Source organism: Pteropus alecto, unplaced genomic scaffold (assembly GCF_000325575.1).
Source record: "Pteropus alecto unplaced genomic scaffold, ASM32557v1 scaffold7, whole genome shotgun sequence".
Taxonomy (NCBI): Eukaryota; Metazoa; Chordata; class Mammalia; order Chiroptera; family Pteropodidae; genus Pteropus; species Pteropus alecto.
In genome coordinates, this window is record NW_006494614.1 from 400,193 (window position 1) to 420,660 (window position 20,468).

The window sequence follows — 20,468 nt, forward strand, 5'->3', positions numbered from 1 at the left end:
TTTTCTATTTCTTCTAAAATAACACTGCTCCATTATAAAGAGAGATGAACATTAAAAGAAAATTTCCTAACAATCAGAGACCAAATAAGTCTAATATCCATTTAAAAAGCTGAGTACATATGCATTTTATCTAATGACTCTAAGCTCATTATACTTGAAAAGAGTTAGTGGCACATTTGACACAATTGACCACTATGTCATTCTCCAAACACTTTCTTCTCTAGGCTTCCATAAAATTAGATTCTTTTTTGTTTTCCTTCTACCTTACTGCACATCTCTCTTCAATTACCTTTGCTTGCTTTTCCTTCTCTTCTTTTCAGGTCAGTCCTTGGTACTCCTCTCTCCTCTGTCTGCATTGTGACTCTACATGATCTTATCCAGTCCCTTGGCTTTAAATACTATCTATGTCCTATTGACTCACAAATCTGTACTCTAAACCTGACACTTTACCTGAGCTTCGACCTCATAAAACATTTGCCATCTCAAAATCATTCATTTCCCAAGTAAATCTTTTCTTCATTCAACAAATATTGAGTGCCTATAATGTGCCTTATACTGTTAAAGCACAAAGAATACAGCAGTGAAAACAGAACAAAATATCTCTACTACAATGTCTAATAGGCACTTCAAATGTAATTCATAACAAGAGTACATTAATTTCTTTCACCCCCAAATCAGCTTCTTAACCATTCTTTCTTATTTTCAGTGCATGGCCCCTTTCCATCAACGTTCTCAGATTTTAAAAACCTAGATGTCTTCTTTCTCAGTGTGAGTTTTCACAGAAGCAAACCCTAAGACAAGTATTTGGTACAACAAGTAGCTTATTTGAGAGTTTCAGGGCACACTAGCAAGGAAGGGAAGAAGCGATATGAGGAGGAAAGCAGCTACTAAATGGTTATTAAGCCTGTTACTATGATGTGCAAATGGAGTTAGATCTCACAGAGAAAATTTGAGAAATTATATAAAGTTCACATCTCAGAATCATCTCACTCTAAGACTGGGAGCTGTGGTATTTATAAACTTCTTTGAGCTATGGGTAAGAGACTAATTGCCCAGCACTTCCAGTCTGCTAGATGCATGAGCATATCAGACTTCTGGAAAATGTCTTTAGACATAGAGACATAGAGAAGCAGATACTGGCAGCCACAAGTCCTCTGGGCACTGTGAACCATAAAGTCAGAGGACTATGGTAAGTTACCAACAGTCACAGCTACATCCTCCTTGATTCTACTCCATACTCCGAATTTACCCATTAATGAATCCTGTGAACGTCATTCCAAACTACATCTTGAAATCTATCACTTCCCAGATTCAGTCCTGAGTCCAAGTCACCAACATCTTTCATCAGCATTACTAAAATAGTTAACTCAGCATTGTACTCTTGCTTTCTACATTGTAATGTCACACAGAAGCCACAGGCATCCTCTGTATGCCAGAATCAGATTATGTTTCTCCCCTTATCAAAGTCTTCCAGGGCTTCCACCACAATTAGATCAAAATCCAAACCTACATGTCATTCGAAGATCAATGCTCTCATCTTCTAGCATTTTCCCTCTTATGCTAAATAATGTAGCACACTGATGGGTCACCTTTCTTTTCCTGATACACAATATGCTTGTTTCCATCTCAAGGAATTTGCCCTCATTGTTCTTTCTGCGTAGGATGCTCTTCTGATAAATCTTTATATGGTTACCTATTTTTCATCATATAGGCCTATTTCACACATCATCTCCACCCAATACCCTAGCTAAAGAGCCCTTCCCATCCCTAATATTCTCTATCTTCTTAACCCAACTTATTTTCTTTCGTTTCTCTCTTCTATTTACCAAATAAAAGGAAAATTCCATCTTTATCTTATTTACCACTATATCCCTCTGCCAAAAACAGTGCTTGGCACATAGCAGATTTTAAATAAATATTAATTTAACTTCAAGAAAATATCATGCAAATGGTGAATACTACATAATCATATTTTAAATGAAATATGTATAAGGACAAAGAAAGTTTAATAGAAATAAATAAGTTGCTTTTTTCCAAAGTAACCTAAAGCTAATATTTGGCCAGTTAATTAAGATTATTAGTTAAAGCATATATACTTGAAATTTTTTATTTTAATGTAAGGCATCTAACTGTAAATTTATCCCTAAATATATCAATGTAGAGCCAAGTCCCTTTTCAAGGTCAGCTGAAATTTCTCTTGTTTTATATAAGCCTCAAATATAATGGATTATCCAAGATTTCCACCTTTGGTTTCTTTTAATTGAAGGAAGAATAAAGAGACACTTGCGAAGCAAACTATGTGTAGAATCTACCTCTTAGAACTGTCTTGCTCATATTAATATATAGAAAAAATCTTAGATGACTTGCCTTTATCAAGTTTTTCAATGCTATCGTCTTAATTTTGCTATCGTCTTAATCAAAATTAAGAGGGCATGTTTCTGTTTTGCCCTTGTATTTCATTGTTTTATGTATTATTTACTTGAATTATTTAATTAATAAGTGCAACAAACATAAACTGGTTTTGGAAGAAACACTACTGACCTTTTTAAAAAAATATCCAACTGGGGGAGCAAATATAGAAGCATGATAGAGTAGCCTGCTAAAAGTGAATTTTCAGGCTGCTGTGGACATTGGTCAGTTTATTTTAACCAAGGGATAAAGAATTTGGTTACTCTTGTGAATCAGTTAAAGGAAGTTAGGTTAAGAGAGCTTCAGTGGTCCCTAAATGTTACTTGTAATTCTCTTTTCCTGATGTGTTTATGAATAGAACATTTTAATTTTCTTCCACTTATTTTTAGTTGACAAATTTTCTATAGTATGTAGCTATACAATAAAATTTAAGTTATACTTGTCACAATATTTATGTTTTTAAAAGTGAACAAATCTGTTTTTGATCATTTCATATTTACATTGAATTTACTTAAATTTTAGTCTAGCAGACTCTCAAATCTAGAAAACTAGGCATGATTTTTGCCAATTAAATTTATGTGCACTTGCCTTAGGGGCTAGAGAAGTTCATATTTTAAAGATATTTCAGTCTTTATCACTTATTCATTTTCCTTTTCCTTTTGATAAAGTAAAGAATTTGAAGAGAGAAGTAAATATTTAAAGGCTGAGAATGGAGTCTGAAAAATTGACTTTTAAAGGCAACATTTAGCAGGAGTAATATTTTCTTTGAAAGCTAAGACCAAAATACAAATTAAAATCTCTTTTCCCAAGGCATAGTCCCAAGACCCAAGACACATTTGGTGTGAAACCTCGGGCTGATCTGGCATGACTACCAAGAAACAAAGAGACTGAAAGATGCAGTGATTCTTTAACTGACATTCAATAGGACTTAAATTTTCTCACTTTCAAGACACTAGTCCAAGTAGCCAAACAGACAGGCTAGATCCTTTTCTACAAAGAGTTGCAAACATATGGCAATAGATTCTGGGATGCTTTCCCCTGGGATATTTCTAAAAACGAAATTGAGACCTTACTCCTTACTGCAATGAGAAACAATATTCTGGCTTCCAACTTTTTGTCAGATCCCTCTCCCTTTAGGTTTCACTACCATCTCAAATTCTCTACATGTCTGCAATCGATGCCATCCCTTTTCCAATTCACCTCCTCCTCCAGAGAGCCCTAGTTTTGCTAAAAGTACTAGTGTCTTTCCAGTCACCTAAGTTGGAAGTATTAAAAGTCTCCCTTGTCTTCTTATTTTCCTTTCTACCATTGTCTTCTTAGTCTTTTTTCTACCTCAAAAAGCCCTTCCCTTTCAATCACTGCTTTGAGCCCTTTAGGCTATACTTCCAGTCATTATTACTGCAGGCTTGAATTACAGCTTTCTGCCTCTGGCTGCAGTGAATCTAATGTACCTGCACAGAGCCACCAAGTCAGCCTTCCTGAGACAGGGCAAGGCAGGAAGAGGGCAAGGCAGGAATAGCACAAGTTAACAAGTTAGAAAGACCTGTACTTAATGCTCAGCCTCTACCTTCTTAGCTAAATGTCCTTGGACAGCATACTAAACATATTTGAACCTCAGCTGCATCATCTGAAAATCTTGCCCTTCTTGCACATTTTTGTGAGAATCAGAGATAGTGTAAGGCTAGCACATCTTCTTATAATTACCACAAATGGCATAATATTTGCAAAGAGCGGATACGCAATAAATGGTAAATATTACTTTTATTGCACTCTCCTGTTTTAAACATTTAATGGCTTTCCATTCTCTCCTTCCTGCTTGGCCTTCCTGCTTTCATCTAGTCTTATCAAAACGCTATTTTATGTTCAAATTCTCATTCAAGATCTAGCTCAAGCACCACCTCCTCCCAAATTTATTTCCCAATCATACCAAATCATCAAATTCTTATAACACTGTAATAGGTGTGCCCTAGTACTTGATGATGCTGAAGTAATAACAATAAAGTAATAAAATTATTATTATTTTAGCTCTATATTGAAAGATAAAAACATCAAATATTCTTGACAAAGGTTTTCTTGTTCTGAGCAGATACATCAAAATGACCTCATTTGTTTCTTTGTTTATTTGGATAACAGCCAAATTAGTGCCATTTCTGTGGTGGCCATAGCAACTGTGCATTTGGTTTTCCTTCATTCCTTAGCACCAGGAACTTGAAAGTTGTTGAGGAGGAAGTAAATAAATTTCAAAAGGGTCAAGGAAATTCCTAGGAGAAAAACAATCAAGATTCCAGTATGGAATACCTCTAAGGGACTAAGGCTACCCACATAGAGTCAGGTGAGAGAAAATAAACTCCAGCTGAAAAAGGACACAGTCCAGACAAAGCCCAGGAGCATTGGGGAAGGGCCGAGTCTGCAAACAACCTGAAACTGATGTGGGGCTCCTGACTCAGTCATACTGGCACCAAGGGCAGGCTCCTGGGTGCACGTTTGTTGTGTAAACTCAGGAGCCGGATAACTGAGAAGCTGAAAGCTAGAACAGTGAGAATCCAGACCAACTTGAGAATAAATTTGAGCCCTATTCCTATTGATAAATGACAATACATGCAGAGACAATTGCAAAAATGGCCTATAACAACAGAGGCAAGAGAAGCACAGATGGATAGAGAGGACCGTTTCACTGCCACATTTTCAGCAGAAATACCAAAACCCCAGGTCTGGCAGCAGTAACAGGACTGTGGTGCCATTTTCTGGAGTATTTCAAACCTGGTAGCAGCTATGGAATTCTTCAGCTTGAAGAGGGCACATCTTAGTGGAGTATCCTACAATAGAGTCTGTGGTCCCATCAACCAACCTGATCAAACTGATTAAGTCTCTGAGTTTCTTGGACTTATCACAGGATGGTGGATTTGGGGCCATGTCCAGTTAAGAAACTACAAAGAAAGAGACCTTTTCTTCCTGTTAACTTGGGCATGTAACATTCTCAATGTGTGACTTTATGTAAGGTTTAATTACATCCTGAACCAAAAGTAGATAAACTCCCATCTAAACATACTATTTTCAACATGCCAGCATTTTTCTTATTATTTAAGGCCATGTTTTACTTTGCTTAGTAAATTGATAATTCTTTAGGTGCAGACATCATATTACATATATATATTTATTTTTTCTTATCATCTACATGGTCAATTACCACAGATCTCATGCAGTAAGTGTTCAACAAATATTTGAAGAATGAATTAATGAGTAGCAATATACAGGAATTTTTCATGAAGAATTGATGTACCATTTCAATATCTGTGTCTTTTTAATAACTTTATTTTTTCCTTCTGGTTCAGATTGGTCATAGGTATTCTGAAGATTAATGCATAAAACATTTATGACTTCTTTAAGAAAGGCAAATAAAAGATCAACATATTTCTTCTCTGCATAGTAAAGCAAGAGAATTCCTAATACCCTTTAAGCAAATTCACCCTAAAACTCCATTTTATTTTGTCTGAAATATTATTTTAACTTATTAAGGTAAATTTAAAGAGTATTGGCCAAACATATCTTGGAAATTAGTACATCAGAGTAGATCCTTGGCCATTTCTTAGGCCTTTTATATCGCAAAAGTGCATAGTCTACACCTTAAAAAAAAAGAAAAACTTTTTCTAATGTAAATATAATTACTTAGATACCAGGGTCATGAAATGAACATCAAAAATTTGCTACTAAAATTAGCTCTGATTCATGCTCATAAATTTACTTAATCTCATCCAGCACATTAAATTAAGTGACTACCTACTTTTAGATTTTTTTTTCTTCAAGTAATATTTACATAGTTGCATTTCTATCCGATTGTCGTATTTGTACAAAGAGGGCATCAAAAGACTCTTTGAGTGATGGACTTTACTCTGAACAAAAGTAGCACTTTCACTAAAGTACAGAAATGGCATTTGCTTTGAAGTAAATGGATATCATTTTTGGAGGATCTACTCTGTGCCAGACACTGTCTGTAAGCAGTATAAAAGCTATATACTTAATCTTCTTAGTGACACTGTGACGTATTATTATTTCCATTAAATAGATGAAGTAACTGAGGCTCAGAGATGTTAAACAATTAGAATTTTAAAAAGGATATAACAAGCAGACCTCGGTTTCAACAGTAAGGTGATTCTGATTCCAAAGTTCTTGCTCTAAGATATAGCTGGCATTGAGAGGAAAAAATGGCACATATCATTTTATAAACTTCTAACTAGATTTAAAAACCTGTAAATAGGGATATATTATTCTAACAGCACATTTCAAATCATTGATGGGTTCAATTTTTGAGAACACTATTAATTCAAGTACTAAGTAAATTCTTTATGAATGCTTCTTAAGGTTTCTATGTCAATTAACCATCTAACATACACACATATCTTCTACAGTGTTATTGCTTAAAAGAGATTACAAATGATGCTGAAATAATATGATTGGATAATTTAAACTATAAACACTGTGTCAAAATTTGTTCTATATTTATAAAGCATTGGGGCAATAATATGACATAATTATGAAAAGCCAGAAAGATTTCCAATATTTTGTACATTAACTTATTATTTCTTTTGATTCTTAGGACAACATACTAAAATTTATTATTTCTATTTGACAAGTGAGGCTCAAAGAAATTGAATAACATCAAAGAAAGCCTTGGTAAAGGAATTCAGATGCTGGGTTCTGAGACCTGTTTATTAGTTTAATCTGCTTAGCAAGGAAATAAGAAGGTTTAGAACTTCAGTAGACCCACTACCTCACCCCAAATGGCTGTGAATCCTTATCTTTAAAGTTGAAGAAAGAGTAATAAATGTAACATTTTTGCTGGTTTCTAAATCATCATGCCTGACTTTTTACTTCTGGATGCTTAAGGATTCCTTTACGTTTGCATCTGACTAGTCCGCTGATCTTCCTTTATATGTAATGTACCTATTCTATGTATCTGCTCTATAAAATGAGGATTATATCTGCCCCATGATGTTATCATAAGTCAATAATAGTACTAAGATGTAATAAGCATTAAGTGTATTTCACATTAGGTTATTTTATAGTAGAGATTGTCAAATACAAATGGTAACATGCAATAGGAGCTAGACTCAGAGTTTATAAAGTCATTGTTTGGATCAAACTTCCTAGGGGTACTATATATCCTAGGGTCCTTAATAGTCATACTTTATATATGTGTGAGTTTCTAATAACAGAGTCAGGAAATTCTTTGGATCAGATAGGCAAGAGAATTTCTGTACTGCTGGGACACACAGGTAATTTTAAAACAACAAAAAAAGGGAGACATCTACTGTGCTATATATTTACATGAAAAAATTAGTCATGATTGTTGTTTATTATATATAATATAAATTTTATTACACATCACTTTCTTGATTTATTTTTAATATTTTCCAGCTGTCTCAATTTTTAAATAAAACTCTTCTGAAACTGAACATGACAAAAAGCCTGAAATTTGTTGGTTATAAATCACAGTAGTAAAGAGGGAATATTTGTTAAAATTTGACAGACATATTGAATCCAAAATTAATAAAATCTACAGCTAAATATGTTTCATGTTTATATTAAATATTTTATAAATAGGTAATAGTTAATAGCTAATAACACAAATTTATCAAAATCTTATACACATTTAGTATCTTGAGGTCATATATAGTAAATGCAAATTATCATATCAGTGTTGAAGCTATAACACTGTCTTTCTAATAATAAGAATGTATAGCTGACTTTATGAAAGAACTAAAAGTAATATAAATTTATAAATATAAATATAAATTATATTAAATATATAAATAAGTATTCAAATAAAATTTATCTTATTATTTATCATTTTTAAATTTATTTTATTTACAGACTGTAATGAGGCCAACATATATCTTATCTGATTTTGTATTTCAATATCTTTGGGAATAAATTCTAAAGCTATGAAAATAAATAAAATTCCTAAGTTAATTTATAAAATTATGAATAAAATAGAATAATACAGGGAGACATATCATTTTGAAAATAATGATGTCTACTCTCTCTCAGTCTATCTCCGATTCTCAAATATAGAATGTAGCTTATCTCTATGTATTTTACCGTGAATACAAATAAATATCCATAAACCATATTTTGTACTTTGTATAAATAGATCCATTCCTTCTTTGTGTTTTAGAAATAAATTCAATGAAGAAAAAGTACCATAGTTTATAGCAACTGTTAACTTGCCTTAGCCAAAACTTTTCTGTGATTAATTATGGGTATTTATCTGAGTAATAATATATCTTGTTATTTATAGGCCTCAATGCCATCTCTTACTCTGTTTTTAGTAAATTTCAACAAGTACTTCATACCAAATATGAGTAATCTGAATTCCTATGTTAAATGTTACACACTTATAATTATCTATTAATTAATTAATACATAAAAATTTTATACCAGCTTTAACACTCATTGTTTCCCAATCCACTCCTCTAATCCAGGATATTGAACATATATGTCAAACTTGCTGTTAGCCTCACTCTAACCTAAGCGCCTGCTTATTATCAACCCTCTGTATTCACTTTACATTCTACCCTGTACTTGTTTTCCCAAGTTTGATGACTTGTTACCTCTATAGTTTGTTTGACATTTTGGTTTTTCAAGATTACATTCATTGCTTACTCTTACCAGTTCTATCTTAATGCCCAGCACATGTGAAGTCCTGAATCTCAGAATGTTGCCAGTTCCTAGACTGCAATGTTGGACTTTACCCTCTTGTCAGAGCATTGGCCATTACCTTCTCTAGGGATCCCTGTCATTAACTGAGCCTTGCGAGGGGAGGAGGGTCGGTTTATTCTGAATAATATAAATTTTTGTCTAGCTAAATTTCCTTATACCACCTGGAGTTGGTTCTATCGATATGTAACTATATAGCTGTTGAATGTAACATAAAAATCTGAAAGAAGCTGAGGAAACTTGTAAGCAGATAGGCTTTTATCCTTTACAAATTTGTATTACACTGTATTTGATCAATGCTCTGAAAATTAATTTTGCTCTTCAAGGTAGAAGGGGCAAAAAAGTTTCCTGATTCAACTTTACCTTTTCCAAGTGAAAAGTTTAAAAATTGGCCTAAAAAATAACATGACTATAAAGTAAATGCTTCATCGCAGTAGCCATTTTCATGTAAAAAAAAGTTACTTAAAATAGATATTCCATCACTTTATCAGCTTTAGATTCATGTTGATTATTTAATCTGCCAGTGAGCAAAGACAATAAGATGCAATGTTTTATGTTAATAAAACAATAGAGGTTGTTAGGTCATCTCATTTATTTATATTCAGACATAACTGCCAGTGTAGTACATCATGGAAGATTAATAGGCATATAAAGTGAAGAAATATAGTGCCATGTTGTTATTCATGTCACATATTACATGTCCTTTTACTATTCATTAAATCAATCATATATACACATAATGAATGTTATATTTATGACTTCATTACATATTCTGAAATATACAAATATTTCTTCCATATTTGATTATGATATAGGTCCCCAAATATTTTCTTTGTGGTAAAGACAAAAATAAAATTAGTATTTATGTTAATAAATTTTGTTAAATGTTACATATTTTTCAGCAAAATACTAAGAAGTTATGTAAAACCCCTGGTAAATACATGTCTGTCTCTTCATATCACAAAATAGCAAGAAATTTTAACAAAAATTTGAAGGAATAATTAAGAAACTAGATCAATCAAATATGTACCAAGTTAGGAAGAAGTCAATAATCAAAGTTTGAGTGTGATTTTTGTACCAATAAAGATGTGAGATGTTATCAGTAAGACATTCAGTATCTTCTAATTTTGTCAAAAATTAGAAAGTAGAGGTATTGTCTTCCTCACCCAATCCTGACTGCCTGGTATCAAATTTTGAGTGTTGGGTACAACATAAACAAAATTAAAATAGATTTAAAAAAGAATAATTAATTTATTAATTCACTACTTTTTACACTTTTGGCACTTTAGTGAAATATGAGATAAAACCAACTCTTTCAAAATGCCTTTATTGATTAAAAAGTGACAAGTTAGTTTGATCACTTCTTGGCAAAGTCTTATATTTATTCTCATTTCAACTGAATTGAAGAAAATAGCTGCAGCTAATTAAGATAAACACACAGTAGCAAAGGCAGGCTTGTAGTTCTGATAGTAAATAAAAGCTTGCCTGGCCATAATTTACTTTTCTATGGTTCTATTTTTATTGACTTTTCTAAAGGTAAATCTTTGTACAGTAACTGAGCAACCACTTGTGCTTCCTTAATACATGAGCTAAACCTCCTGCTGTAAATTGTATATATGAGATGTTGATCTTTTAAGTTGGTCCATTGATGAAAGAAATCATAAAATTCCTGGGCCATGGTCTGTTGTTAAAAAATAATAATAATTCTTAGGAGGACAGTGATATTTAAACACAGAAAGACTCACCTCTCATAAATATTCTCCTTTTTTTCAAAAAGATAATGGAACTACACTTCTCACTAAAATTTCACTAATCAAAAGTGTTTCTGTGCTTTTGCTGTTTAAAGTATTTTTCTAACAAATAATTGAAACAAGTCTAATTGCATTTTTCTAAATGATTAGGTATCTTGATAATAAAGTTCAAGTAGGTAAATAAAAATGCTCTCCAGAATATATCTAGGGAAATGAGAAGGCCTAGTGATTAGAATACAGATGTAATATGATTAAAATAAATTAACACACACATTTTTTTAAACAGGCATTCTCTTTTTCATCATGAGCACCTGCTTTGCACCAGGCACTGATCTAGGTAGAGGGGCTTCAAGGATGATGAAACCTAGTTCTTGCCTTGGAAGATCGTATAGTCTATTGCAAAAGGGATATGAAAACAAAAGTACCAGAGTTCCATTTCAGCATGGGGTTAAACATAAAGTGCATTAATGAAGGAGCGCTCAAGTAAAATGTGTGGAGGATACAGAGCAAATTTACAGAAAAGGTTAACAGATGACTTGAAAATTAGAGCACGAGCAGGAATATGCCATGCATTCTAATAGGGGTAGATGGTTTAGACAACAGGAACACCCTATGCTAAAATGAGGAGGTGCATCAGCACTGCTGACACACCAAAGGTGAGATGGGTGGCTTGGTGGAGCAGGGAGTAGGCAAATATGAGGCTGGACAAGTAGCAGAAGCCAGATCATGGATGGTTTTGCAGGCTTGTCAAATGAGTTTAAAATTCATTTGGTAAATGATGAGGAGCCATAAGCAATATTCTGGTAAGATCAGTGAGAAGATTATTGCCAAGTCAGGGTAGAAAGCACTGGGTCCTTAACTTATGAATAACTCTGGGGGTGAAAAAAAGAGTGTAGTTAAAAAAAGATATCGATACAGTAGATTTGAAAGTGTCTGACAGTTGTTGAATGTGGAGAAGAAAAAAATGAAATGGAGAGAGCAGTTGGTAAACAGAGTTTAAATTTCCAAAACAATAATCTCTTTATAGTAATCCAAATGATAGAGCCAATGACCAGGCATTATTGATTTGTGTTGCAAATTTACATTATCAGGGAATATGTGTGGTATTCTATATCAACATAAGAAAAAAACTGGTATTTTTAAGCTACTGGATGGATTATGAGTACATTAGTATTAATATGCATAGGCATAATTGGAGCACTGGGAAGGATTTCTAGGATATAGCTAGACCGTTTAAAATTTACCTTGAGGTGTTTTTACTTGATTTCATTCTCTTACATTGAGATTACTGCAAACTCCATACATCAATATTAATACAATTATCGTCAAGATTGATGGATTCAAATAAGTGAATTCCCACCCAACAGTAACTGTTCTTGGAGAAGGCAGATGTCTGTTCAGAAAACTGGGAGAAATGTCATCTGACCATGCAAAGGACAGTATTTCCACACCCCAGGAGCATGGATATATGTGAATACTTAATAGAGAATGCACAGTAGAGGAAGGATTTTATAATAAAGGAAGGAGTTTAGAGCATTAACTGATTGGTAATGTGTGGGCATGAGGGAAAATGTAAGAAAAGTGATACATGAGTAAATTAAAAAAGGAAAGAAAAGAAAAAAAACACCTTATGTGTGAAGGAAGAGAGTTGAGCTTCCTTTTTTTCTTTTTTCTTGACTAGATCAGATTTGGATGTACTGTGTGACTTGGTACTTTGGTTGGATTTATATCAGATGAATATTAAAATTTTACTGAGATACTAACATTAATATTTTTAGTATGACCATAGAAGAAACTACAACTACAGGAGAAATGATCTTGTATTCAGTAGTCATATAGCTGATAAACGCTTAACCTAGGGGTTGATGAGGGTGCTAACCCAACCAGAAAATTTCTTATGATCCAATTCATCATTTCCTTTTATAGCGCAAACACGAAAAAAGAATGTGAAAGTTAAGCATTAAGATCTCATATAGTGACAAATGACTATGATACTGATAATAATGGGTCTTGCAAACACTAGGAACTTCACTGATAATTTCTTTTTTTTTTAATGGGACCACAGGGAAAGAAAAGAACAAGATATCTATAAACATGGATCTCATGAATTGACTGAAGGGAATGTTGCCAACACCACAATGCCAGGCTAATAATTGTCTTCTTTTTCTAACTAGAATCCTCTTAATTTCCTGATGCCATTCACGTTAGAAATAGCCCATTAATGTCTTTTCCTAAATATTTAATGATGAGGAAAAATTATTACAATATAATATTAAATAGAAAAGAAAAAGAATGCTCATGTAAGGCACAAGTATGCCAACATTTTTATACAGATTTTATGTTGGTTTTATGTTTATAATAATAATGCACTATTTCATAATTAAAATTAATGTTATATAATAAAAATATTTTACATCTGATCTTTTATATCATTATATAATATTATATACTGAAAAGATTTTAAAAAGTAATATTAATTTTCCAAAAGGTAAATTATATAAAAAAAAATTATCTGTATCCATTTTGGAAAAGATTTTTATTTTAACGGAAAACTTTATGGTTCCTTCCAAAATATTTTGTGTTCCATGCTCTAGCTATAAATATAATAAAATAAATAGCTGGTATAAATTTTTAGTTAAAAAACATTATTCATGATCTATACACAATGCTCAGAATTTTCAACAAATAGGCTCATTTTCTCATTTTCTCATCAGTGCATTTTTATTCTATCACTTACCCACTCACACTAAATCATATGCTAGTTTAGAAGAAGGGCAGAGTTAGGGAGGAATAGATTAATGACCAGAAAGAACCCAAACCTATATTCCTCCAAATACACTGTCCTCTTATCCTGCCTTCTTAGGTTAGTTTTCTCCAAGAGCTCCTACCTACCTGGATAAGAAATTAATATACCTTCTTTTTCATTTATCTATCTTTCAACCATCTCTATAAGTTACCAGAGTTAGAGTACTTTGTTTCAGGGGATGACAAGTAGACAGTCAGAGAATCATACAGAAATACCAAGAGTAGCTAAGTAAAGTTGGATAATTTTTGTGATTTATATATACACAGGGGCTCACCAATCCTTGGACACATCAGTGAAGTCTTAAGAGTACAACATTGTTAAGACTGTCATGATGCCTATTGATTTACTTTTCCTAAAACCATCCAATAATAATTTTGAATAACAAATGATAAAATAACCATCCTGAAATTAAGGAATGGTAAAGAGAGCTAGAAAGCATATGTGGAAAAATATATACACATAATTAAAACAATAATATAAAGGATAGTATATATTTTAATGTTTAAAAATGACATTAAGTTCCAAAAGTTTGATTCACTATCTTCAAACTAGAAATAAAATATAATATTTGTAATTTTTTTCTAGGTTGCATATTATTTTTTTTTTAACTTGGATGCACTTTGGAGGAAAAATCTCTTCTTTTTTAAATTATTTACATATTTTTCTCCCAAAAAAGTTTCTTAAATATATCTCAGGTTAAGACCAAAACACTAGAACTAGTCAACCCTCTCTTTTTATGCAAAATAATAAAATTCCCCTTATATTATTTCTTTAAAAATTAATGTGAACATAAGATTTTCGAATTCTAGTAAGTTATTTTTTCTCACTAGAAGAAAACAAATCTCTTTTGTCCATCGGAAGGTTGGTTGCTTGAGGGTAACCATGATTTTTTCACAATCTATCTAGACTGTGAAACAAATTGAGTAATACAAATTGAGTAATTTGTATTACTAAATTTTCTAAGGGAAAAACATTTTAATTTCTCTTTATTTTGCTACAACATTAAAAACATATCTGAAGCCCCACTGAAGCAATCAATGAAAAAAATTAAATCATATTAGAAAAAGTTTTTCCACACATCAGAATAGAGTATGTTTATGCTTATAAAGTTTCCATTTAGACTGATACCTACTAAAAGCTGGTGGTAATGACCCAAGAAATGTAAATATTGCCAAAGTGCTGAGCTCTTTCCTAAATTGTGGCAATAATTTGGTCTATAGAAAGTAGATTTAATGAGAATACATTGGGCTTTTATAATTTGCTTAAATAATATAGCTTAAATCTACCCAGTCTTATGAGGTAGTCAGTAGCTACATTTGGATATTGAGCACTTCAAACGTGACTAGTTTGAATTAATATGTGTGGTGTCAAATACATAATAACTTTCAAAGACTTAGTAGGAAAAAATGCAAATATCTGTTATAATTTTTAAATAATAGCATATTTTATATAATGGGTTAAATAAAATTAATAATATTGATCTTTACCTGTTTTGTGTGTATGTTTTTTAACATAGGTATTAGAAAATTTTAAATTATATATGTGCTTTGTATTAGATATTCATTAGCAGCACTGGTATAAACAACTAAAGTTATATGAGAATATACTCTTCTTTTACAGTTTCTGCATTAATCCTGTTCATAAATTTAAACTGACTTAAAAATGACAGATGTGATTATTGGTTAGTCTTAGCTTTAAAGAGTGAATAAGCTTGAGAGATTTTTTTGTGTCATATAAGATATCAAATATCCGAAACCAACATGTTGAAGAGTAATCATATACTGGCAGTTCAAATCAGAAAAATAACTATTAGGTAATGTATTATTTTTAGTCTCTAATTTATCCTAAATATGGTACTAATTGATTTCAGAGAAAACCTTACATTGTAGTATTTTTAACAATAATTTTAATGCTTTGAGATACTTAAATGAAAGTTGAAATTTGCAATAAAAACTGATTTAGAAAATTGTTAAAATACTAATTTGTAATAGTAATTCTGATATCGTGCCTTTAAAGTCAAACAATTAAACCAAAGTTTGGATCCAGAGGATTTAATAATTTATGAAACATTACTCAGAAACATAAACTCATCTTTAAGTGGGTATTCATACCGTCATAAATCCATCCAGCAAACCTGAATCGGGTTTTGGAGGTGCCTGTAATCGTTCCATAGACCACTTTTCAATGATGGAGGAGACTTGTGTATTTTCAGTATTTAATATTCTGAACCCTGTCATGTTAACACCACTGTATCGGTAGGGCTCTACATCAAGAGCAAAGAGGTCCTGAAAGACACAAATTTTTTGTGTGTTATTATCAACACAGTATATTTACAGGCATGCATAATTGAGATAGTCATTTATTCTTGCTTCCCTTTATGATGGTTAACACCATTGTGTCTCAGGTGACTTTAAACATTACAAATCACCCAGATTCAAATGGACGTTTCTCACTCTTTGCCAATGCAAATATACATACTTTACACAAACATGTATGCATATGTATATATATCATATTCTAATTCCACCAATGGAACGAGAAGCTTATCTATAACCTGTATAAGCTTTCTTCTCCATGTTAAGGATAGCTTACCCTTAAATGTTAAACATTAATATTTTACTTGTAACTAATTAAAGCTCTTTTTTCTGTGCCCTGCTTCCTTGGTTGGTAATTGCCATTTTTATGTTTTGTTTTGTCTTTTTTTTTTTTTTTTTTTAAGAAACAGGTAATAAAATATGGCTTCTAACTAAAGAAAATTTTATCAAAGCTGAGAAACAAAGTTAACAAGACTGGCTTTTTTGGTTGCAGAACCTTTGCAGTCCTTTTGTCTTATACCATATCCAGCAACTTCGCCATAAGGAATCCTTTAGATTTTGGTTGCCTTTTTCAGTCCATAGTGCTCTGGCTTTGCCCTTTGGTTTTTCCAGGAGACAGGAGACCAAAGCCATCAGGGGAGCTGGATGTCACTAAGAACATGCAATGTGTGGGGCTTTGGCCCTCTCTCTGATCTGAGACAACATGAGAACCGGGGAAAGATTAATGCCCTTGGTACTGTGCACAGCTTGCCTTGGACTCATCCAGTTATACGGGCTAGATAATGGGTATAAAATTCTGTGGAGAGAAGCTGACGTTGGCCTGATCTGTGCTCTATACTGTAAAAAATATAAAGGATCTTTAGGTTTTTATTTTTCAGTGTTTGCAATCTAGCCAAGGAGATTATATATATATGAATATATATGAACATATATTTATATATATGAATATATATATTCAAGGAGTAAATAAATAATGTATTACAATATATGCTAAGGGGTAAAACTGTAGAAGTCAGCAAGGAGTAAGAAACGAGACAGATGAATTTCAATTTTTATAGTCAGAAACAACTTTATAAAGCAGATGGAATTTGAACTGCCATCAGAGAATGGCCAGACTTTTGATAGGCAAAAGGAAAAAGGAGGCCATTCAAAGTGTCAGTAGAGGCAAAATCTAGAAAACATCAAATCTATTCAGGAGACTGATGTAGATCAGTTTGACTATAAAAGAGAATTGATGAAGAAAAATAGCAGCAAAAGAACAAACAACTAGAAAAATTAGGTTAGAATCAAATTTAAAAAGGTCTTCAATTACAAGCTAATGAGTTCTATACATCGTAAACTAGATTTTTTCATTTTTTCCTTATTAAGAGGTACTTTTGATTTCTCTACAATTTTATGATCATGGTAGAAATGAGTTGCAGCAGCATTAAAATAAAATTTGCTAATGAGTGTAGGCTTCCATTCCCTCTCCACCAGCCTATCACTAAATTTCTTATAGGCTACAAAAAAGTCTCCCAGATGGCAACTGATATAGAGATAGTACAGCAGAGTCAATCTTAGTATTTATCAGTACAAGACAACCTACTGCTGGAAGAAGCTCTACTGGAAGAGAGATTTAATACAGAAAGCTATTGTGATCAACTAAATTTTAGTAATTTGATTTGGTGGCTTCAACTCTCCTAATAGCAAGGAGATCAACTGGGAGACTTTTGAGTTAAAAGAGAGAAAACATTGGTTGGACTGGTAATTGTGGAGACAGAGATGTATGCTAGAAGCACTATGGAGGAAAAATCAGTAGAATTTTATTAGTGATAGAGGAGTCAGAGACAATGGAAGTTTTGAAGGAAATCAGAAGAGAGGTCAATTTAGAGGAAAAGACATTACGTTTTAAATAATTTGCTTAATGCCGCCACAGTTAGAATTGTTCTGCAATGTTTCAATATGTAACAGCTCAGGAATGTTACAGATGGACATTATATTTTATTTGTGAAAACATAATAGTTAAAACACTAAATGCATATCATTTCTAAAGATAATAATCAAAGAAAATAGGACAAAGGCCAAACTTGGAAATATTCTCATTTTTGGAGGATGAGCAAGAAAAAAATTAGTGACACAGACATACAGCTATTTCACAGAGAAAGATGTTAAAAAGAAACAAGAGGCCCCAAATGGAGTCACTGTGCAAAGCTCATGTCACCAAACCAAGGCTTAATATCTCACCTAATTGCAGTTTCAACCTTCCCCAGGAATGTAATCTTAACTGCTCAGTGTGTAATTTCCTGGTCAACACCAGTGAGGTAATCTGCCTAAATATACCCTTTTGTCACCTAATGGGAGTTGACTTTACCTGAAGTAATCCTTTTTTTCATTTATGACTTCCTTTTTCCATCCCCTCTCTGCCTTTAAAAACTTTCCGTTTTCATACAGCAACTAGGAACTCCTCTGTACTTACTAGATGGGTTGCTGCTGGATTCATAAATAGTTCTTCAAATTAACCTACTTGAATTTTATTGTTTTAATAATGAAAAATCAGTATATGAATTGATAAAGAAATAGAGCTAAAAGTAGGTTTGGTAAAATAGTGAGGTCAGATTTTCATGCATATTAAGGAAAAAAGTGTGATAGGTAACACTCGATTTGCTAATTGTAAAATAAATTATGCTGACTTTTTAAAAATCCAACTAATATAGGCAAAAACAGGATAGTAAATTTAATCTACTAAAAGAGCAGCTTCAATCTACCTGATTTTTATAAAGTGAATAGAGCTAACAGCATAAGAATTTGTGCTTTTCTAAAACATTGATTTCTCAGCAAACTAATTTTAAAATCCATTATGTTCTGAAAGTCCTCTAAAGAAATACAAAAATAAAACAATATTTTAAATTTATATCTGAAATGATATTATTTCAAAATCATCAGCTTCCCACCAAGAGTTATTGTTCTTTGTGATGATCAAAATAATATATAGTATAACTACAAAAGTGCCAATCATTTATTTCTTCTCACTCAAAAACCCATTTTTCATCTTAGAAAGTCATAATAAAAAGATTTAGAGTGCCTTCTTTATATTTTATAAATTACTTACCAGAGTGGTAAAGATATAATGATAGTACTCTGTCATCATTCCCATTGCTAATGCCTAAGAAGAAAAATATATAAATATAAAAATATTAACATTGAAGGTACACATTATATGAAATACATTATGTCAATAAGACAAGTGAGAAAAAAATACCAGGATGTAATAAAAAATCAGCCTATAATATTCAGGTTACATTAAAATTGGGTCAAACTGAATATTTTCTCCACAGTTAAAGAAGATTAGTGGTTACTGAAGGAATTTCAGAACCAATTTTCTTGATAGAAAAGCTATTAGTTGAATGTTTGCAATTGTAAAGCTTATGGCTTTCCACATTAAAGGAGACATTCCATTTGACACAAACTTGAAATTAGCTCTTCTTAGTTCATTATATTTGTAATGTGTCCACCACAAATACCCTAATGAGGAACATCATTTTATTTTGATGAAGAGTATTACTCAGGGAAAAACTACTGTAGAATACAATGCCAACAGGAATTTTTCTTACTACTTTAGAGACGTTTCCTTATCATGAAAGAAGCAAATGTAAATCACCACTCTTATTCGAAAAGTACAGATAAAAAAATGTTTTTTTTTAATTTTTATTAATAGACCATTTGTAAGTCACTGTTTTATTTCATACTTCTAGAGTACTTGCCAATTTTCAACTATTTCAAAACAAGGATTTTTGGATTGCTAGCCATAAGAAGTGTCCATTTCCTCTCTGAAAATAGAGAATGCTTTTGATATAGCTATTCATCAATGAACAGAAATTGGTGATGATAATTGAAAAATGACCTGAATGAAGAGCTCTTAGTAGAAAATAAGCATTCTCAGGTGCATCTAATACTCTTCCACAAACTACACATTCATTCTGAGTGGAGGTGGAACCTCTGCTATTAAGGTATGCCAATTACAGTCCTCAGTTTGCCTCAGAAAAAACCTAGCCAGCTCCAAGCTTTACTCATTTTTAAAGATTTTTGGGCAAGAAAATTTCAAATTTACTGCTTAGTATTTAGTAAAACTCAGTTATTTTGAACAAACAAACAAACAAGGCTATTTTGATAAATCCATCCCTTCTTTCTGGAAACTTCTAATATTTGTTCTTGAAATTAAGCCAGACTAACTAAAAACCCATCCATGCCTGCTCTCCAACTCCTGTTCCAGCTCTCTGGGTTTCATTAGCCAACATTGAGGAATCTCAGAAAAAAATGTATAAATCATAAAATAGAGTCCTATTAAATGTGCTGCCGCATATACAAGAAGGAAGCTATTTGCTGTCTTCTTGAACTGGTTCTGGAGTAAGTGAGATCCTAATGTGGGACAAAAGATCTCCAGGGACAAGTTAAGAAAAATACTGTTTTTTATATATATACATACATATACAT

At 32.2% G+C, this 20,468-nt stretch overlaps 1 protein-coding gene across 3 annotated transcripts in view; it reads right to left on the reverse strand.

Moving 5' to 3' along the window:
* LOC102896341 (glutamate receptor ionotropic, kainate 2) overlaps nucleotides 1-20,468 on the reverse strand; it is a 551,413-nt gene that overhangs the window by 297,965 nt on the left and 232,980 nt on the right. For all 3 annotated transcript variants that reach the window (XM_006926267.1, XM_006926268.1, XM_006926269.1), the window contains exons 5-6: nucleotides 19,087-19,140; nucleotides 15,795-15,968 (exon numbers count right to left, since the gene is read on the reverse strand). In XM_006926267.1, coding sequence (XP_006926329.1) covers nucleotides 15,795-15,968; nucleotides 19,087-19,140 — 228 coding nt within the window. The remainder of the gene's footprint in view (nucleotides 1-15,794; nucleotides 15,969-19,086; nucleotides 19,141-20,468) is intronic.